Source organism: Salvelinus namaycush, chromosome 23 (genome assembly GCF_016432855.1).
Source record: "Salvelinus namaycush isolate Seneca chromosome 23, SaNama_1.0, whole genome shotgun sequence".
Classification (NCBI taxonomy): domain Eukaryota; kingdom Metazoa; phylum Chordata; class Actinopteri; order Salmoniformes; family Salmonidae; genus Salvelinus; species Salvelinus namaycush.
In genome coordinates this window covers 43088583-43111474 of record NC_052329.1, presented here as the reverse complement: position 1 = coordinate 43111474, position 22892 = coordinate 43088583, and the positions used below count along the sequence as shown (strand labels likewise).

General features: G+C 44.4%; 1 protein-coding gene across 4 annotated transcripts in view; it reads left to right on the top strand.

Annotated features, from left to right (window-relative positions):
• LOC120018457 (multidrug resistance-associated protein 5-like) overlaps positions 1–22892 on the top strand; it is a 50291-nt gene that overhangs the window by 21632 nt on the left and 5767 nt on the right. For all 4 annotated transcript variants that reach the window (XR_005472224.1, XM_038961673.1, XM_038961672.1 and 1 more), the window contains 13 exons: positions 635–783; positions 1246–1353; positions 1881–2183; positions 2653–2724; positions 3489–3613; positions 3947–4019; positions 9069–9272; positions 9538–9681; positions 9851–9947; positions 10536–10720; positions 12848–12994; positions 14400–14529; positions 17369–17651. Coding sequence is in view for 3 of the 4 variants with exons in the window: in XM_038961673.1 (XP_038817601.1) it covers positions 635–783; positions 1246–1353; positions 1881–2183; positions 2653–2724; positions 3489–3613; positions 3947–4019; positions 9069–9272; positions 9538–9681; positions 9851–9947; positions 10536–10720; positions 12848–12994; positions 14400–14529; positions 17369–17651 (2020 nt within the window). In the remaining variant the exon portion in view is untranslated. The remainder of the gene's footprint in view (positions 1–634; positions 784–1245; positions 1354–1880; positions 2184–2652; positions 2725–3488; positions 3614–3946; positions 4020–9068; positions 9273–9537; positions 9682–9850; positions 9948–10535; positions 10721–12847; positions 12995–14399; positions 14530–17368; positions 17652–22892) is intronic.

Genomic DNA, 22892 nt, shown 5'->3' with positions numbered 1-22892 from the left:
ACCGCCTTGCAAATTTGTGTTGCATTATGGGGATAAACAATTAGCAAAATGCACCTTTCCTGTCGACTTCCATCTGTAGTCGTATGCATGGGATACAACCATTATTTTACTGACTGACTGATTTATTGTTTGACTGGCTGGCTGGCTCGTTGGATGACTGACTATCTGACTCATTGTTTGACTGACTGACTAACTGATTCATTGTTTGGCTGGCTGGCTTATTCATTGGCTGGCTGGTTGGATGACTGACGGACTCATTGTTTGACGGCCTGACGGACTCGTTGTTTGACGGCCTAACGGACTCGTTGTTTGACTGATGGACGGACTGACTGACTGACTCGTTGTTTGACTGACGGACTGACTGACTCGTTGTTTGATGGACTGACTCGTTGTTTGACTGACGGACTGACTGACTCGTTGTTTGACTGACTGACTGACTCGTTGTTTGACTGACGAACTGACTTACTCGTTGTTTGATGGACTGACTCGTTGTTTGACTGACGGACTGACTGACTGACTCGTTGTTTGACGGACTGACTCGTTGTTTGACTGACGGACTGACTGACTGACTCGTTGTTTGACTGACGGACTGACTCATTGATTGTCTGACTGACGGATATATTTGCCCCTGCAGGGATTCGAGAGGAGGAGCGCATCATCCTAGAGAGGACTGGCTACTTCCAGAGCATCACAGTGGGCGTGGCTCCCATCGTCGTGGTGATAGCCAGCGTTGCCACGTTCTCCACTCACATGCTGCTGGGCTACGACCTCACCGCCGCTCAGGTAGCTACCAGGTCTCTGGTCCAATCCCAGTCTGCCTCCCAAATGGCACCCTATTCCCTATTTAGTGCACTAGACTTGACCAGGGCTTTACTATGGTGCACTAAATAGGGAATAAGGTGCCGTTTGATCCACCCTAGACACTCCAGTAGATCTGAGAGTATTGAATAGGTGTAAGCAACACTCCAACCCTGCCAGTGAGAAGAAAGGCATGTTGAGGCAATGACCATATTGCTTGATACAGCCAACATTTTCACCTCCCAAATACAGCAACATTATGAACAGGCGGGGTATGTTATTTGGTAGTTGGGTTGTTGAGTCCGTTAAGATAGTTGGGGGGGGGGGGGGGGGGGGGGTTCTCCAGGACAGGATATGATGGATGATTTGACTGACAGAAGCCGGTCAACTAGGTCTGCCCTACTGAAACAAATCATGGACGGTGTTGGATCTTTCTTCCCCTCGCAGGCATTTACAGTGGTGACTGTTTTCAATGCCATGACCTTTGCCTTGAAGGTCACCCCTTTCTCTGTCAAGTCCCTGTCAGAAGCATCAGTAGCCATGGAGAGGTTCAAGGTAAGATCTCTCCCTTTTTCTGTCTTTGTCTGCCACCGCGTGTTTGTCTGGCGCTGTCTGTTCATCTGGCTCTGTGTGGTATGTGAGTGGGATGTGTTGGTTCTGCCTGTCTGTTGGTCTGGTTGGCTCTGTGCAATGTAAGTGGGATGTGTTTGAGTCTGGGTATGTTGGCAGGACAAGTGTTTGTCCTGGACCAGGAAGGGGCTGTGTTTCTCCTAATCCCCCTCTCGGTCCTCTAAGAAACACACACACACACACACACACCCACATCAATTCAGAACACACGTACACAGACACACTTCAGCACCTCCCGGAACTATGGGCAGGGGGCAATGCGGTGCCAAGCGGCTTTAGATGCAGTGGAATGAAAGAGCCTTACGTAAATCAAATAGATAGGTTTGAGCTGCTTGAACCTTGACATCAATGACCTGGACATTGTCATCGTGACTAGACTCCGACATGCATGTGAGCCTGTAATGTGTGTGTTTGTTCTCTGACGCCTCTCTCCTCTCTCCCATGCCTACCAGAGCCTGTTCCTGATGGCGGAGGTGGAGATGATCCGGGACAAGCCCCTGAACCCCCAGGTTGCCGTGGAGATGATTGGCGCCAGCTTAGCTTGGGAGACGGCGGGTCACAGTGCCCAGCCCACCCCCCGCGGCACCCCCTCGGTTGGCTCCACCCAGAGGCACAGGCGCCGGAGGCCCGCCCATGAGGACGAGGCAGGGGAGCAGGCAGGGCGTCTGCTGAAGGTGGGGGAGATCCCTCCCATCCTCTCCGTCAGCCAGCGGCTGCAGAGGACCCTGCACTGCGTGGACCTCACCGTTCGGCAGGTAGCTAACTAGCCATGGGACAGGAGTGTGTGGTTGTGAAAGGACAGAAAACATTTCACGTACAGTAGTAAACACACATTCAGTGGTTTGAAGCAGGTGGTGGAGGTCAAAGAATATGGGATGCGTCCCAAATGCTACCCTATATAGTGCACGTCTTTTGACCAGGGCCCATACAGTAGGTGGGGAATAGTGTGCCATTTGGAATGCATCCCATGTTCAGCAAAAAGTCAAATAAGACTGTGGTCTTCGTATCTATGTATGGTTGAAAGGCAAATGAGCCGTACAGTTTGAAGAGTTATTGTGGTTAACTGACCAGGGAAAATTCAGGCCTCTATTTATAGGCTAAAACTAGGGGTAAGAAAACATCATGAACTTGAGTTAGTTTTATTGTGCACTGCGATTCATCTTTTCACTGCCAATGTGTACATTGTACAACACAAATACCCACCATACTACCCTGTGTCTCCAGGGGAAGCTGACTGGGATCTGTGGAAGTGTGGGCAGTGGGAAGACCTCTCTGATCTCTGCCATCCTTGGACAGGTAAGATTCCTCTTAACAGGCCTGCTACACTGGACGTGTCATTTTAGCAGAGCGTGAGGCGCTCCTATTCATTCAAATTAAACCTGGCTGTAAGCAGGACAGTTCCGTGAGAGGCTCGAGCTGCTCAGCGTAAAATTACGCTCTGGTTCTATTTTTAAGAATCCGACGTGCAGCTCACGCCTGAGAGAACTTAATAAAGTGATATGCGCTCTGCTCAAACGGCAAACGATACACGTCCAGTGTAGAAAAAAGTACTGTTTTAGCAACAGCCCCCTGTTGTAAGAGATATGGTGTAAACTCTTGTTGGCTCTTGTTGTACACCAATTTAATTACAGGCACACACTGCAGCCCCTGTGGCCCTCCCTTACTCTATAGACATCTGTTGACTAAGCTGGATGATGCCCTGGGACTGTTGGAGAGGGTGCAACTTTACTGAACGTTATACGTAACTGTGTTATGTAGAACACAAGATTGCCTTGTCAGGTAGAATGGGGAATTGTCGGCTCTATCGTTCACATTTCTATGTGAACGTTTCACTTCACTCAATACAACCCCCCAGGTTTGAATGGTTTTAGGGTGAAGTTGCCCCTAGATGCTGGTCTGGGGTCAGTTTTGCATTTACCCCACTAATGATTAAGGTTAAAATTTGTGGAGTGGAAGCTGATCCTAGATCTGTACTTAGGGACAAACTTCACCGCGGAGAAAGTGAATGATTGGAGGATGACCTGTAGTGACCTCTGACCTGTGACCTTTATGACCTTTAGATGACTCTGCTGGAGGGCAAGGTGGCGGTGAACGGGGACTTTGCCTATGTGGCCCAGCAGGCCTGGATCCTCAATGCCACGCTCAGGGACAACATCCTCTTTGGGAAAGAGTACGAGGAGGAAAGGTAACGGAATGAAACTACAGTTTTTGGGGGGGGGGGGGGGTTCAAATATATCTTTATTTCATTGAAGTAGGACAGTGAAGAGGAGACCAGAAAGCTCGGTGAGATTGCGAGTCAAAAGGGCAGAGGGTCGTATTCAAACCCATGCCGACACTGGTAGCCTAGGCTGCCTGTACATGTGTGCTGGGGTCCACAGCACTAACCACTGGAGCACACAGGCCACAGGAATGATACTACTGTGAGAATCGATTTGCATTAATGTACATAGTGATTTCTAAGGCGGTCATCCATTACCCAATATAGCTCTGAAGTATAATTCCACTGTGTATTTTCCAGGTTCCAGGCTGTTCTGAGTGCATGCTGTCTGAGACCTGACCTGGCTATCCTGCCCAACGCCGATCTGACTGAGGTGAGCATTATGAATTGTTTATCCACCATGGAAATACTACTTTGGGCTTTATTGTGTCTAGATGAGAAAAAATGTTATAGTCCACACTAAGGCTGTGTGGCAGTCATGACATTTTGTCAGCCGGTAGGTGTCATGCGAATGACTGTCGGTATCACAGTAATTGATTGTTTAATTAATATAAACACTTTTAGCATCTCCAGGCCTCCATGCATTCAAGCCTCATACAAGCCACTAATGAGGGCCTTTTGGAACATCTATATTTTAAAAAGTCTAATAAATCCATTTTAATATACACCATCACAATAAATCCATTATTTATTTTAGGCAGATCTAAAGAAGCATGATGAGGAAAATGTGTTTTAGAAGAACAGAATATGAGTTGACCTTAAATGTATGTTGTCTGGCTATGTGCCATGCTGTAGGCTAGTTAATTTAGCCGGTAGGATATACTTATAAGTCCCGTGCCATTATTGTATATTATATGATTTTATAGTAAGAAGAATTAAATAGAAAGGATATTTTCCCATTATGCAGCGACTGTGCAAATGAAGTGGCTATGTTGAGTGTAAAAGTGATCATTTGAAACAGGTCCTATACGCTAGATTTAGAGTTATTTGGCAACTTTAGTGAATTATACAAACCTTAGAATGACTTAGAAATCAAAACATATATGGGTCTTTCTATAAACTAGGGCACCAGTGAGGAATTCCAACACTGGACCTCTTGTTACAACTGTTGATACGTCATTGATAATAATCTGCAAATGTTTTTCATGTCATTACAATAAAATAGAGGGGTCATAGCTTTGTATATTCAATCAAATTCACAAGTTGATTTAAAACCTATGGTTTAAGCGTTTATCATGCTTGGTATCTTGATTTGTCCAAAGAGGCAACTCTGGGATGCTGGACTTCTAGGCAGAGTTCCTCTGCCCAGTGTCTGTGTTCTTTTTCCCATCTTAATCTTTTCTTTTTATTGGCCAGAGAGATGGCTTTTTCTTTGCAACTCTGCTTAGAAGGCCGGCATCCCAGAGTCGCCTCTTCACTATTGACGTTGAGACTGGTGTTTTGCGTGTACTATTTAATAAAGCTGCAAGTTGAGGACTTGTGAGGCGTCTGTTTCTCAAACTAGACATTTAATGTACTTGTCCTCTTGCTCAGTTGTGCACCGGGGCCTCACACTCCTCTTTCTATTCTGATTAGAGCCAGTTTGCCCTGTTCTGTGAAGGGAGTAGTACACAGCGTTGTACGAGAGCTTCAGTTTCTTGGTCATTTCTCGCATGGAATAGAGCTTAATTTCTCAGAACAAGGATAGACTGACGAGTTTCAGAAGAAAGGTCTTTGTTTCTGGACATTTTGAGCCTGTAATCGAACCCACAAATGCTGATGTTCCAGATACTCAACTAGTGTAAAGAAGGCCAGTTTTATTGCTTCTTTAATCGGGCACACATTTTCAGCTGTGCTAACATAACTGCAAAAGTTTTCTAATGATCAATTAGCCTTTTTTTTAAATTATAAACACGTGGAATTTTACTGCGGTCATGACTCATGTGGCTGGTGTGGCGGTAATACTGTCACCGCAACAGCCCTACTCTGCACTTAGAAATGTCCCATAAAATGTGTTGTTTTTCACTGCATCAGGGTAGCATACACATACGTTTTGGCTTAACAGCGTTCAGTGTGTGGGTTCAACATTTAAACAGCATTTATATGTAACACAAATGAGCAACAGGTGCCTAAATCAAGGTTGCTGCCAATCAGGGATGTTGGCTGTACTCAATATTGTTTTTAAAGGATGTGATATTATCTTCAACTGGAGCACCTTCATAAGGGCGGACTGGGACAAGAATCTGGCCCTGGCATTTTATCCACAACAGCCCACATCACTGCGCGTGCTGTCAACTCACCCCCCATACACACACCCATTCCCCACACATATACCCTACACCCAGACCCAAGACAACCCTACTTACACAGGCAGCACAAACACAAAACACACACATATATATATTGACTCCACACACATTCACTCCTTCACACTCTTCACATATGCTGCTGCCACTCTGTTCATTATCTATCCTGATTGCCTAGTCACTTTTACCCCTACCTACATGTACATATTACCTCAACTACCTTGTACACCTGCACATTGACTCGGTACCACAACTCCTTGTATATAGCCTCCTTATTGTTATTTTATTGTGTTAATATTTCCTTTTTTATACTGAACACAAATATAAATGCAACTTGCAACAATTTCAAAGATTTTACTGAGTTACAGGTCATACAAGAAAATCAACCAATTGAAATGAATTAATTAGCCTCTAATCAATGGATTTCACATGACTGGGAATACAGATATGCATCTGTTGGTCACAGATACCTTTTTTTTTTTTAAAGGTAGGGGCATGGATCCAGTGGTGGAAAAAGTACCATATTGTCAAAAGTAAAGTAAAGATACCTTAATAGAAAAATTACTCCAGAAAAAGTGAAAGTCACCCAGTAAAATACTACTTGAGTAAATGTCTAAAAGTATTTGGTTTTAAATATACTTAAGTATCAATAGTAAATGTAATTGCTAAAATGTACTTAATAAGTATCAAAAATACAAGTATAAATAATTTCAAATTCCTTATATTAAGCAAAGCAGATGGACACATTTTCTAGTTTTTTTAAATGTATTTACGGATAGCCAGGGGCACGCTCCAACTCAGACATAATTTACAAATGAAGCATGTGTTTAGTGAGTCCGCCAGATCAGAGGCAGTAGGGATGACCAGGGATGTTCTCTTGATAAGTGTGTGAATTAGACCACTTTCCTGTCCTGATAAGCATTCAAAATGTAACTAGTACTTTTGGGTGTCAGGGGAAAATGTATGGAGTTAAAAGTACATACTTCACCACATTCCTGAAGAAAATTAAGAGTAAAAGTTGTCAAAAATATTAATAGTCAAGTCAAGTACAGATTACTCCAAAAAACTACTTAAGGTAGTACTTTCAAGTATTTTTACTTAAGTACCTTACACCACTGCATGGATCAGAAAACTAGTTGTCTGGTGTGACCAAGATGTGTCGAGCTCATGCAGCGTGACATCTCCTTCACATAGAGTTGATCAGGCTGTTGTTGATTGTGGAATGGTGTCCCACTACTCTTCAATGGCTGTGCGAAGTTGCTAGATATTGTCGGGAACTGTAACACGCTGTCGTACACGTCGATCCAGAGCATCCGTAACATTCCTAATGGATGACATGTCTGAGTATGCAGGCTGGGCCGTTTTCAGCTTCCAGGAATTGTGTACAGATCTTTCCGACATGGACAAATGGCCTCAGTATCTCGTCACCGTATCACTGTGCATTCAAATTGCTATTGATAAAATGCAATTGTGTTCGTTGTCCATAGCTTATGCCTGCCCATACCATAACCCCACCGCCACCATGGGGCACTCTGATCATAATGTTGACATCAATGTTGTGCGTCGCCCCACGGACCTCCCGGTCGCGGCCGGCTGCGACAGAGCCTGGGCGCGAACCCAGAGACTCTGGTGGCGCAGCTAGCACTGCGATGCAGTGCCCTAGACCACTGCGCCACCCGGGAGGCCCCTGATCATGCTGTTTAATTAGCTTCTTGAAATGCAACACCTGTCAAGTGGCTGGATTATCTTGGCATGGGACAAATGCTCACTAACAGGGATGTAAACAAATTTGTGCACAACATTTTAGCAAAATTAGCTTTTTTGTGCATATGGAACATTTCCGGGATATTTTATTTCAGCTCATGAAACATGGGACCATTGTTTAGAAAGGCCTCTTAAGTAAGCATTTCATGGTGAAGTGTACACCTGTTGTATTTGGCGCACGTAAGAAATAACATTTTAACTGACTTGACGACATCTTTATGTGCACTAACTAATATCATAGGCTAATTAGGTCGGGGTTCATCACCCAAGGAAGGTCAAATTCAAAACATGAACTAGATAGCTAACTCCTAAATAATACCCACTGCTGGTAGAAGTCATGCGGTCATCCATTATTACATTTGTGGTCCGAATAAAACTTTGCAGTTGAAGGCTACTACCCATGACACCTATAGGTCTATGCCCTCGCAATGGCCGTTGCACATTTCTTGTGAGCGCCGCTCCAAATCTCAAAGCCATATCAAATATCTTGGTTGTAAAATAGTAGCTGTTGAGAAAAATATATATCTACAGCAGGGCCACAGCAAAACAGGCACAGGGGCAGGGCACCATCTTTCATTACAGCAATCATGTGTGACCAAATCATGGTTTTAGCTGCCCAAACGATAGTACGATTTGAGTGAGGTGACAATGTAGAATGTGCTTTTTCGAAGTTCATAGGCACCCTTTCCGTTTTTTTTACGGTCCATGATCTTGGCTGTCTAACTGATTAGAGTCGGAGCAGGTCTTTTTGCTGATGCCGTGTTTGACTTTGAAATTGACTTTGTGTGAGCTCAGCCTATCAGAAGACCGGGACGGCCCATCTTGGTAGGTGGGCTGGGTGTTGCCTACTGATCAGCCAAAGGCTCATTTATAGATTAGTATAACAGAGAAATTGAGCAACAAATTGGAAAACAGATCTTGACACACTGCTTGCTTAACCCGGAAGTCAGCCAAACCAATGTGTCGTAGGAAACACCATACAACTGGCGACTGAGGTCTGCGTGCAAGTGGCTCGGCCGCCACAAGGAGTCGCTAGAGTGCAATGGGACAAGGACATGCCGGCCAAACACTCCCCTAACCCGGATGATTCTGGGCCAATTGTGCGCCGCCTATGGGTCTCCCGGTCGCGGCCGGCTGCGACACAGCCCGGGATCGAACCTGGATCTGTAGTGATGCTTCTAGCACTGCAGTGCATTAGACTGCTGCGCCACTCGGCAGGCCGTGTTTGTCAATTTTTAACCAGTCCACCCAACTGAAAAATGGTCCAGCCCATCTGGCATTTGCCACAATTGCCAGATGGCCAATCCACCCCTGCACCTTCATATGTATTGTTATTATATTAATCGATCAATGAGTCTGTTATGTCTCCTCAGATCGGAGAGCGTGGCGCCAACCTGAGTGGCGGGCAACGCCAGCGGATCAGCCTGGCGCGTGCCCTGTACAGTGACCGAGCCATCTACATCCTGGACGACCCGCTCAGTGCACTGGATGCCCACGTGGGCAACCACATCTTCAACAACGCCATCAAGAAGCAGCTCCGCCACAAGACCATCGTCTTCGTCACTCACCAGCTGCAGGTGAATACTTAATACATTTTATATTGTTTGCAAAGCACTACATAAGATTCATAAGCAGAAGGTCTAGATAAGCTACATAAGGTCTTGTATTAACCTTAAGAAGCAATTATTTGCTATATAATTGTTTGGTAGGACTTCTCTCATGGATAGGTTGGGCCCCATCTTTACTTATGATGTTCAGGGAGGGGGAATTATATCTCACTGTGTGTGTGTGTGTGTGTGTGTGTGTGTGTGTGTGTGTGTGTGTGTGTGTGTGTGTGTGTAGTACCTTGTGGACTGCGATGATGTCATCTTCATGAGGGAGGGCAGCATCACGGAGCAGGGGAGCCACGAGGACCTGATGCGTCTCAATAGAGACTACGCAGCCATGTTCAACAACCTACAGCTGGGAGAGACGCCCTTCCTGGAGGTGAGAGGCACAGTGTGTGTGTCTGTATAGACTGTTATGCTAAAAGAAATGTCCACCACTGATGTCTTGTTTAAATTTAGTTTGCATATGTCATGTTTATTGAGTGTGGTCTATATTGTGGTTGTATTGTGGTTCACGTTACTTGTAACATGTCATTGTTCCTCAAAAGGTGCCAACTAACAAGTCTGGGAACTCCTTAAAGAAACCCCCAGAGAACACAAAGTCTGGATCTGTAAAGAAGGACAAGCCTGTTAGCAAAGACAACGGTACGGAACCCTTGTACTAGCCACAGAGTGTGTGTGTGCATGCATGCAGACTACTGGTGTGTGTGTGCTCGTGCTTCGGGGATGTGTGGGGCTGTATCTCAAATGTTTTAATTGGCTTCCTGTCCTCAGCCATAACCACGAAGTGCTTGATGAATGAGAGCCATGTGGTGGAATGTTATCCATCCTTTATAGCTTCTAGTGCTTTAGTAGAAAAGGAGAACGTTAAGGAGTATTGAGACAGAGGACAATGCATTATGTCTGCAAAACCGTCCTCACAAAGCCACGAGCAAAGTTGACCAAAATAACCATCACACTTGTAATACACAAGACAGCATTTAATACACAACTTGTTTATTATGTAAAAAATGTGTCGTCCTGTCATGGACATATGAGTGAAGTTCATAATTCTTTCCACAATTAGTACCGGTATGAACGCTTTTCCGCAGAGTTCAGTGCTATTCTGCCAATTAGAAAATGTCATCCACCATAACCTCGTCCCCAGCTGCTAGGTGGGCGGAAGTGTCTGGGAACGAGATTCCACCCAGCGCAACCTCTCTCAATCAACCTCCCTCCCTCCTTGTCCCCCAGGCCAGCTGATGCAGGTGGAGGAGCGTGGGCGGGGCTCAGTTCCCTGGTCTGTGTACGGCGTCTACATCCAGGCCTCGGGTGGAGCGCTGGTTTTCCTCCTAATCCTGGCCCTCTTCGTCCTCAACGTGGGCAGCACGGTCTTCAGCAACTGGTGGCTCAGCTACTGGATCAAGCAGGGCAGCGGGGTGAGTGGCACAGGTGGCATTGGGTGGCAGGGTTTGCATCGAGTGGTAGGGTTGGGGGAGGGTCAATGTAATTTCAGTGTAGTTGTCGATTCTGGAAGCGAATTAGATTTGAGAGTAGAAAATCTGACTGGAAAGTGAATGGCACTTTTGAATTTCAATGAATCCATTTTATATACTCTGGGCATTAATTTGAGTTGGAACATTTAAAAAACATAAGTGTTGATTTGGAAAATAAACTTTATTGTTTACAACGGTGTTGCCTTTGATCTGTCTTATTTAGTTTAGATTTATTTTTAAATCGATATGACAGTGATGTGAATCTCTGTTCCGGATCACAGTTTTCCCCAATGCCGTTGGTTGTGGGTCAATTCCTTTTCTATTCAGTCAAATTAGGAGATTCATTGGAATTCCATTTTAAGAATTGGAAAGAGAATGTGTTGACAAATCCAATCTTCAAGAGAGAGCCTGATTACTTACCGAGATTAGTTTTTTAGACTTTGTTTACGCCTCAACTTTTTTGGGGGGGTAAGTTCAACATTCTGGAAAACTGCCAGAAAAGTACAAACTGAACTTGTCTTTGTTAGAAACTGTAACGACAATAACTCAGGAGTAGTAGTCGTTGAACTCCCCAACACTAGTAACTGACAGTCTTCACACACTAGTGTTGGTGTGTGAGTGATATATGGACATAAGCTACTCAACTAATCAGTGGTGAGAGCAGGTGTAAGGGGAGCGGTATACTTAAATATTGAATGTGTAAATTTGACCTTGATCATTGACTGTGTGTGTGTGCGGTGTTGCTGGGGGGTTAGGTTTAGTATATTCTTATCTGTGTACACTACCAGTCAAAGGTTTGGACACACCTACTCATTCCAGGGTTTTTCTTTATTTTTACTATTTTCTACATTGTAGAATAATAGTGAAGACATCAAAACTATGAAATAACACATATGGAATCATGTAGTAACCAAAAAAGTGTGGAACAAATCAAAATATATTTGAGATTCTTCAAAGTAGACACCCTTTGCCTTGATGACAGCTTTGCACACTCTTGGCATTCTCAACCAGCTTCACCTGGAATGCTTTTCCAACAGTCTTGAAGGAGTTCCCACATATGCTGAGCACTTGTTGGCTGCTGTTCCTTCACTCTGCGGTCCAACTCATCCCAAACCATCTCAATTGGGTTGACGTCAGTTGATTGTGGAGGCCAGGTCATCTGATGCAGCACTCCATCACTCTCTGAGGAGACAGACTGTTTACCTTGCGCTTTGAACTGAATAACAGCTCGCTGGATGGGCAACTTAAGGGTCAGTAGACAAACTGCTCTTCCAAGGACTTCCCAATGCCTCTACCAGAGCCCCTCCCCCATGCATTCACCTGCCAGAGAGAGAGGCTGTTAGAGCAATTCATTTGTTTCATATAATGCTTTTCCAGATGCTCCTCTAACAATTGTCATTCAATGCTTTTAGGGGTTAAGGGCCTTTCAAAGGCACAACAGCAGAAGATACCTGGGGTCAAAAAGAAGCCATTAGCCTGGGCCTCCCAAGTGGAGCAGCAGTCTAAGGCACTGCATTGCGGTGCTAGAGGCGTCACTACAGACCCGGTTTCGATCCTGGGATGTGCCGCAGCCGGCCGTGACCAGGAGACCCATTAGGCGCCGCACAATTGGCCCAGTGTCGTCCGGGTTAGGGGAGGGTTTGGCCCGGCCGGGATGTCCTTGTCCCATTGCGCACTAGCAACCCCTGTGGCGGGCCGGGCGCATGCACACTGACATGGGCGCCAGTTGTACAGTGTTTTCTCCGACACATTGGTGCGGCTGTCTTCCGGGTTAAGCGAGCAGTGTGTCAAGAAGCAGTGTGGCAGGGTCGTGTTTTGGAGGACGCATGGCTCTCGACCTTCGCCTCTCCCGAGTCCGTATGGGAGTTGCCGCGATGGGACAAGACTGTAACTACCAATTGGATATCACGAAATTGGGGAGAAAAACGGGGTAAAAAGTAACCAAAAAAAGCCTTTTTGTCACCAGGTCAACTCCCACCTTTATTGACTGACCTGGGATTTGAACCATCAACCACCCCTCAGAATACTCCCTTATCTGAGTATTGAATATGCTGTCCTGTGTGTGTGTAGAATACCACAGTGTTGGTGGGGAACAGTTCGGTGGTGAGCGAAAGCATGAGGGACAACCCCCTGATGCAGCACTACGCTGGAGTCTACGCCTCGTCTATGGGTGTCATGCTGCTGCTCAAACTCCTGCGCGGCATCATATTTGTCAAGGTAAAGGATCAGATAAGCATTTCACTGTAAGGTCTACTACACCTGTTGTATTCGGCGCATGTGACACATAACATTTGATTTGATTTTGTTGTGCTTGTTCTGTCTGGTATTGTGTGTTTGTGTATAACCCCAGAGAGATTACGCCAAAGGACTGACGGATGAATCTTAGTAAACTAAACTACTTAACTAAAATAGATCATGTATAAAGTACACTGAACAAAAATATAAACGCAGCATGCAACAATTTCAAAGATTTTACTGAGTTACAGTTCATTTAAGGAAATCAGTCAATTGAATGAAATAAATTCATTATCATCTATAGATTTCACATGACTGGGCATAATATGCATCTGTTGTTTTTTTTTTAAAGGTAGGGGCATGGATCAGAAAACCAGTCAGTATCTGGTGTGACCACCATTTGCCTCATGCAGCATATCCTTCGCATAGAGTTGATCAGGCTGTTGATTTATGGTCTGTGGAATGTTGTCCCACTCTTCAATGGCTGTGCGAAGTTGCTGGATTTTAACGGGAACTGGAACACACTACTGTACACGTTGATCCAGAGCATCCCAAACATGTTCAGTGGGTGACATGTCAGGTGGGTATGCAGGCCAAGAACGGGGATATTTTCAGCTTCCAGGAATTGTGTACAGATCCTTGCGACACAGGGGCGTGTATTATCATGCTGAAACATGAGGTGATGGCGGTGGATGAATGGCACGACAATGGGCCTTAGGATCTCGTCAAGGTATCTCTGTGCATTCAAATTGCCATTGATGAAATGCAATTGTGTTCGTTGTCTGTAGCTTATGCCTGCCCATACCGTAACCCCACCATGGGGCACTCTGTTCACAATGTTGACATCAGCAAACCGCTTGCCCACACGACACCATACGCGTGATCTGCGGTTCTGAGGCCGGTTGGACGTACTGCCAAATTCTCTAAAATGACGAAGGCGTCTTATGGTAGAGAAATTAACATTATCTGGCAACAGCTCTGGTGGACATTCCTGCAGTCAGCATGCCAATTGCACACTCCCTCAAAACTTGAGACATCTGTGACATTGGGTTGTGTGACAAAACTACACATTTTAGAGTGGCCTTTTATTGTCCCCAGCTTTTTGATATGCCACACCTGTCAGGTGGATGGATTATCTTGTAAAATAATACATTCTCACTAACAGGGATGTAAACAAATGTGTGCACAAAATTTGAGAGAAATAAGCTTTTTGTGCGTATGGATCTTTTATTTCAGCTCATGAAACATGAGACCAACACTTTACATGCTACGTTTATATTTCTGCTCAGTGGAGTATGGTCACATCTGTCTAAAACATTTGAGCTATGTGATATAGAAAAAGTTTGCTTTAAAAATCCCATTATTATTAATATTATTGTACCCTCAGGGCACTTTGAAAGCTTCGTCCAGGCTGCACGAGGAGCTCTTCAGGAAGATTCTCCGCAGCCCCATGAAGTTCTTTGACACCACGCCCACTGGACGGATCCTCAACCGCTTCTCTAAAGACATGGACGAGGGTATGGACCACCTGGAGCAGTCAATGTCAACAGTGAAGAGGTGACTCCGGGATGCTGGCAGAGTTGCAAAGAAAAAGCCATATCTCAGACTGGCCAATAAAAAGAAAAGATGGGCAAAAGAACACTGGACAGAGGGCCAGCTAGAAGGCAGAGGGCTGTCTAGAAAGCCAGCATCCCGGAGTCACCTCTTCACTGTTGACGTTGAGACTGGTGTTTTGAGGGTACTATTTAATGAAGCTGCCAGTTGAGGACTTGTGAGGCATCTGTTTCTCAAACTAGACACTCTAATGTTCTTGTCCTCTTGCTCAGTTGTGCACCGGGGCCTCCCACCCCTTTTTCTACCCAATTCCGTGATATCCAATTGGTAGTTAGTCTTGTCCCATCGCTGCAACACCCCTATGGACTCGGAAGAGACGACGGTCGAGAGCGTCCTCCAAAACATGACCCTGCCAAGCACGCACTGCTTCTTGATACACTGCTTGCTTAACGCCGGAAGCCATCCACACCAATGTGTCGGAAGAAACACCATCTCGTGGGTCTCCCAGTCACGACTGGCTGTGACACTCCAGAGGCCTGCCTAGGCCTACTTCTATGCGTAATTAAGTGCATGTCCTTACTCAAGTTTGATTGGAGCGCTCCAAACCAAAGACAATTAATAAATTGACAACTCGTAAATGGAATGAAATAAACAAACTCTTTGCTCACGAGTGTAGCCTAGGTTGTGTGCTCTGCAAACAACGTGTCCACGCCAACGGTAAGACTGTAATAATAATATATTGAAATTACAGCAACAAACATTGTAATTCGAAATTATGGGATTTAACAGTAAATGTACTACTGGTGATACTGGTGTGCCTTCCCCGCGGCATCCGCAATGGATTAGTCCACTGAGACAGATCAGACAGGTATCTCGTGTGCCATATACAGTGGGGAGAACAAGTATTTGATACACTGCCGATTTTGCAGGTTTTCCTACTTACAAAGCATGTAGAGGTCTGTAATTTTTATCATAGGTACACTTCAACTGTGAGAGACGGAATCTAAAACAAAAATCCAGAAAATCACATTGTATGGTTTTTAAGTAATTCATTTGCATTTTATTGCATGACATAAGTATTTGATACATCAGAAAAGCATAACCTAATATTTGGTACAGAAACCTTTGTTTGCAATTACAGAGATCATACGTTTCCTGTAGTTCTTGACCACGTTTGCACACACTGCAGCAGGGATTTTGGCCCACTCCTCCATACAGACCTTCTCCAGGTCCTTCAGGGCTGTCGCTGGGCAATACGGACTTTCAGCTCCCTCCAAATATTTTCTATTGGGTTCAGGTCTGGAGACTGGCTAGGCCACTCCAGGACCTTGAGATGCTTCTTACGGAGCCACTCCTTAGTTGCCCTGGCTGTGTGTTTTGGGTCGTTGTCATGCTGGAAGACCCAGCCACGACCCATCTTCAATGCTCTTACTGAGGGAAGGAGGTTGTTGGCCAAGATCTCGTGATACATGGCCCCATCCATCCTCCCCTCAATACGGTGCAGTCGTCCTATCCCCTTTGCAGAAAAGCATCCCCAAAGAATGATGTTTCCACCTCCATGCTTCACGGTTGGGATGGTGTTCTTGGGGTTGTACTCATTCTTCTTCTTCCTCCAAACACGGCGAGTGGAGTTTAGACCAAAAATCTCTAACGACCCAAAACACACAGCCAGGGCAACTAAGGAGTGGCTCCGTAAGAAGCATCTCAAGGTCCTGGAGTGGCCTAGCCAGTCTCCAGACCTGAACCCAATAGAAAATATTTGGAGGGAGCTGAAAGTCCGTATTGCCCAGCGACAGCCCCGAAACCTGAAGGACCTGGAGAAGGTCTGTATGGAGGAGTGGGCCAAAATCCCTGCTGCAGTGTGTGCAAACCTGGTCAAGAACTACAGGAAATGATCTCTGTAATTGCAAACAAAGGTTTTGGTACCAAATAGTAAGTTCTGCTTTTCTGATGTATCAAATACTTATGTCATGCAATAAAATGCAAATGAATTACTTAAAAACCATACAATGTGATTTTCTGGATTTTTGTTTTAGATTCCGTCTCTCACAGTTGAAGTGTACCTATGATAAAAATTACAGACCTCTACATGCTTTGTAAGTAGGAAAACCTGCAAAATCGGCAGTGTATCAAATACTTGTTCTCCCCACTGTATATATTTTTTTATATTTGCCACTGCTCGACTAAAAAATCTTGGGCGACCAACAGCCTATCAAGCAAACAATCGACCAGTCGATTAAATGGGGTTAGCCCTAATTTGCCAACACATGGCTAACAGATGCTCTTAGGGAAAATGTTTTTCGAGTTACCTTTCTAGCTAATAGGCTAGAGGCATGTTATTCATTTATTTTGTCTCTGGGCAAGAAAAGGTTGAAAACCCCTGGTCTACAGGAACAGCTAGCATGCTAGCTATTCCCATAGACTTCCAGTCATTGCGTTGACGCTAGTTAGCATTTGCACTAATTCTAATTGGCAACTTCCTTCAAACTGCACGCAGAGACATACAAATGTTATCCATGAGTTCATCTGACTCTGGGGAAGTAGATAAAGGTCTTCATTGCCAAAATCCCAAACTATAACTTTAACATGAATCTGCTATTGTTCTTGTGCATTATTATTGTACTGTAACAATGTATATGAACAGATTGTTCCTTACAGAGCAATTTCCTACTGACTTTGTAACAGTAATGATAGTAATGAAGTTGAGTGTTTTTAGTGATTACACAAGTGGAATAAGTAATAGTCACTGAACTATCTGTCTTCTTGTCTTTTCTCTCTCCCCCCCCGCTTCCTCCCTCCCAGTGGACACGCGGCTGCCGTTCCAGGCAGAGATGTTCATCCAGAATGTCATCCTGGTCTTCTTCTGCCTGGGCGTGATCGGCAGCATCTTCCCCTGGTTCCTAGTGGCTGTGGGCCCCCTGGTGCTGCTCTTCACCATGCTCCACATGGTGTCGCGCGTGTTCATCCGAGAGCTCAAGCGCCTGGACAACGTCACCCAGTCGCCCTTCATCTCGCACATCACCTCCAGCATCCAGGGCCTGTCCACCATCCACGCCTACAACAGGGGCCACGAGTTCCTGGACAGGTGAGCTGTCGACGTGTATGGTGAAGTTGCCTCTAGACACTAATCTTGGATCAGTTTCACATTTTTCCCACTAATTGTTAAAGGGATAGTTTGGGATTTTGGCAATGAAGCCCTTTATCTACAGTACTTTGCCAGAGTCAGATGATGTGGATACCATTTTTATTTATCTGCGTCCAGTATGAACGAAGTTGGAGGTAGTTTCAAGAGCCAATGCTAACTAGCTTAGCTCAAAGACTGGAAGTCGTTGGGTACAGCTAGCATTGCTAACGCTAATGCTAGTTCACATTGGGTTGCTAAACTAAATAACTTCATACCAGAGATGTTGAGTCACATGACTTGGACTCTGATACTACTCGAGTCACACATTTTGAGACCTGAAACTTTGACTTTGCAAAAAGAAAAAGCACTTGCCACTCGACTTTGACTTGAGCATCTATGACTCGGGACTTAACTTGAAGTTGAGCTGTATGACTCGAGACTCGGGAGACTTGTTTAGATTTCCCCATCCCAAAAGGGCATCACCTTCCATTCATCCTCTTGCAGCACCTTCTGTTATTAGCCAACCAACCTCCACAGACTTCAACGCGGATCCAGTGGGCAGGGGGGTGCAAACAACAACACTCACCTCTAATTGGAGATTTTTAGCTAAAGTGAGGTAATGTTCTCGAACTTGCTAGCTTGCAATGGGTCCCCCCTATCATTTGTGTCTGAAGTGGACAGCAAGTTCAGATCTTTGTTTTTAACATCCCTATGTATCAAATCAAGCTTTATTTATTCAGCACATTTCAGACATGGTAATTTCCAATAAAGTTGCATTCATCAAGGACTCGTCAAGTCAATTAGTCTTCAGCACAAGGGAGGAGGTTTGGGTGCAAAAGAGAATGTGTAGCAAGACTGCTCCTGATGAAGTTCTCGGAGGCTATTTCTGGGCATTCACCCAAGAAAGTGAATGTTCTATCCCGGGTATTATCTGCACACACACACACACACACACACACACACACACACACACACACACACACACACACACACACACACACACACACACACAAACACACACAAACACAAACAAACAAACAAACAAACAAACAAACAAAAAAAAAGTGGGATGCATGCCAGAAAAGCCACTACAAACACTAAACAATACATTAATTGCACTATAACGGTGACAAACGGTGCCGACAAACTGTTAGGGCTTACATATAGCTGTCGCAACAGTAGTCCCAACACCTTACCTCTGCTACACCTGGCTATCAGCGGAGCCTTGTCTGGCAGTGAAACCGTTCATTCAGCCTCATTTACTGTCTATTAAAAAAACATAGCTGATATGGCTGACTTGCTTAAACGAATGTGGTTTCTACTGACAATTGAGATGTACAAACTATGGCATAAGGGGACGACAAGCGGCAATCCGTAATTTCGATTAAGACAATGAGCGAGCGACGACGGACGTAGTCAATATAACTTTGTTCAGCACTTTTGAAATGTACAGCAACAGAATTCAGAACATGGGCTGTTCTTACAATGTTCTCCCTGTTAACCAAGTCAGAACCATTGGATAAATAAAAGGGGCATATAAGCAGACAATGAAAGCTCTTACAATATTCAATGATTATCTTTCTCTAAAACTGGTTATAGGCTACATGTGCACCACCAAGTCAGAACAGTAAGAGGTGAAAATAGACCAAATTAATAGGGTGAGGCACATTGAACGCTGTTTGGGTCTTTGCGTGTCTCAAAAGATATGTCAAATAACACTATTTGACGCGTTAAATAAGCTTTTAATTTGACACGTCAAATAACACAATTCTATTATAGAATGTTGTATGTGCTGAATTTGCAAGTGCAAGCCAAGTGCCACCACTACTATCAGTAGCACTGTCAAAGCGGAACAAAAAAAAGTCTGCAAACTAGCACACACCGGCCACAAACGATTCACAATACCACGTTGGTGAAAATAGACCCAATTATTAGGGTGAGGCACATGGGCTACTAACACAACATACACTTAGTATTACTTTCTTAGCTACAGTATACATATCTCCCTGGCATATTGTACCATTTATGCAGCAGCATAACGTTATAAGAAATTTTTGGACTCACCTTGTGCTGTGCTCACTTAAACAGGAAGGTGGAGTGGCGGTCCTTTGTGAGCAAACTTTGTCATCAAAGTCTGACATTCTCTGGATTTATGGTGGGAACTCTGGGGGGGGGGGGGGGGGACACACACACAGCTACTCCACTGAATAGCAGGCTAATGTTACTGATTGCTTTGCAATGCTTGCAGTTAGCCACTGATACCTTCCAAACCACTCATTCTTACATTTTCGATTTCCAACTTGTTGTGTAATATTAATGTCCAATAGCCGATGAGTACCGATACGTTTTATCTATAAATTCTCTTCATTATTTCTCTTCATATGACAAGGATTAAAAAGTATTTGCCAGTAGATTGTTGACATGATTCATGATGATGACTGCAAGCTAAGATTTTGAAGGTAAGACGTTGACATGATCAGTCCAATCTAAGGTACTATACATATAACATGATTTGACGTCATTTTATCCGTGGCCAATGACCTTGAGCCTTGTTGGAAGGACTCTTCTAATGTAACTCTATGGCGGGACCCAAATGGCTGAAATGTTCGATGTCTACTCTTACTAAGGACTTACACTTGGCCTGTGACGTAGTGTCCCCATGAGTGACAGAACACTGAGCCAATCACGGCGCAATGTTCCCATTTCCTGCTGGCTTTCCCCACCACCACAGAAAGCACTGAGCTATGCTGAAACACCTGCATTTTGGAGCTGCTTTACTCAAGAAAACAAAAAAGAGACCATGGTTGTATGCAGCTTTATTAACCTGTGATAACCTTAATGATATATTTTTTTAAACATTGTTTGCAAACTGTTATGTGACACGTATTAATGCCAAAATAACATCCAAAATAGGCAAGTGTAAAGTGTGCTCGCCATCTGGTCTTGGTCAGTACCCATACTGCAGTTGACCAATGGCTTTCTTGGTTAGACCAGACAGGAGATCATTACAGTAGTCAAGCCTGCTTGTAATAAAAGCATGGACGGGTCTCTCTGTATCAGCCTGAGAGAGAAACGGCCGCACCGTGGCAATGTTCCTCAGGTGGTAAAAAGCTGTTTTGGTCACGTTCCTAATGTGTGATTTGAAATTGAGTTCAGAATCTAAAATAACACCTAGGTTTTTTTTACCTGTAGGCATACTGTTAAAACATTTCTGGCACTGCAGGATTTGAGTCCCTGGCGGCGTAGTGTGTTACTGATGGTAGGCTTTGTTACAGCTCTCTGCAGGTCATTCACTAGGTCCCCCCATGTGGTTCTGGGATTTTTGCTCACCGTTCTTGTGATCATTTTGACCCCACGGGGTGAGATCTTGCGTGGAGCCCCAGATCGAGGGAGATTATTAGTGGTCTTGTATGTCTTCCATTTCCTAATAATTGCTCCCACAGTTGATTTCCTCAAACCAAGCTGCTTACCTATTGCAGATTCAGTCTTCCCAGCCTGGTGCAGGTCTACAATTTTGTTTCTGGTGTCCTTTGACAGCTCTTTGGTCTTGGCCATAGTGGAGTTTGGAGTGTGACTGTTTGAGGTTGTGGACAGGTGTCTTTTATACTGATAACAAGTTCAAACAGGTGCCATTAATACAGGTAACGAGTGGAGGACAGAGGAGCCTCTTAAAGAATAAGTTACAGGTCTGTGAGAGCCAGAAATCTTGCTTGTTTGTAGGTGACCAAATACTTATTTTCCACCATAATTTGCAAATAAATTCATAAAAAATCCTACAATGTGATTTTCTGGATTTTTTTTTCTCATTTTGTCTGTCATAGTTGAAGTGTACCTATGATGAAAATTACAGGGCTCTCTCATCTTTTTAAGTGGGAGAACTTGCACAATTGGTGGCTGACTAAATACTTTTTTGCCCCACTGTATATCTCCCTCACTAACTTTAAGCGTCAGCTGTCAGCGCAGCTTACCGATTTGCTGCAGCTGTACACAGCCCATCTGTAAATAGCCCATCCAACCAACTACCTACCTCATCCCCATATTTGTTTTTCTGCTCTTTTGCACACCAGTATTTCTACTTGCACATCCTCATCTGCACATATCACTCCAGTGTAAATAGCTAAATTGTAATTACTTCACCACTATTGGCCTATTTATTGCCTTACCTCCTTACTTTATTTGCACACACTGTATACAGATCTTTCTATTGTGTTATTGACTGTACGTTTGTTTATCCCATGTGTAACTCTGTGTCGTTGTTTTTGTCGCACTGCTTTGCTTTATCTTGGCCAGGTCGCAGTTGTAAATGAGAACTTGTTCTCAACTGGTTAAATAAAGGTGAAATAAAAAAAATATCTAAAAAAAACCTCCACACTAGCACAACTTTTACAGAGGCGTTTGAGGGTGAAGTGAGGGGGAACTCCTGCTGCAGTGAGCGTGTTGGAACTCCAGACTGAGGCAGGTGACAGCAGTGCTCCCATTACAACTACCTCAAGTTGTCGGATGCTTGAAGAGGAGGAGCATAAGCAAGTCCTATTTTCATTGACAGGTGTTGAAACTACTGAAAGAGTTGGCCTACTTTCTTCAGCCTTTTGCAGAAACCACAGACATTACCCAAGCACAGAAGTTGTCACAATCGGTGCGATGGTTCCTTGCATTCTTTCCCTACACCATCATCTGGAGATGCAGGAACCACAAGTGAGCTACTGACCTGGTTCATAGTCTCCAAGCATCACTGCACAGGAGATTTCTTTGAATCTTCATCAATGCCAAGATGGCACCCTTCTCAGACCATCAGTCCATCTTCAAGCAGCTGTGCTAGATCCATCCTTTACACTGATGTGCCTGGAACAACACGTTCTGGTGGATGATGGAATTAAGGACAAGGTGACTGAAATGGTGAAAGGTGCGTGTCTTTTTATCATAAGAACAGTCAAAGTTTACCAATATAACTAATACTTAGCTTAATTAATTGAATTTATACAACATTTTAATTTAAATGGTAAACTACTAAAAATAGTAAGACTAACCTTTTTTGTTTCTGTCTTTAAAAAATCTATATTTTAATTCTGCAAGAGGCTTCAGAGACTGGGCAACCTGTGGATCCAACCACCACTGAGGAGGAGGACTGTTTTCTGGGAGAGGAGTCAGGGGTGTTTTCAGCATATCGCTAAAGACAAAGGAGAGAAGTGTGTGGCCACTCCA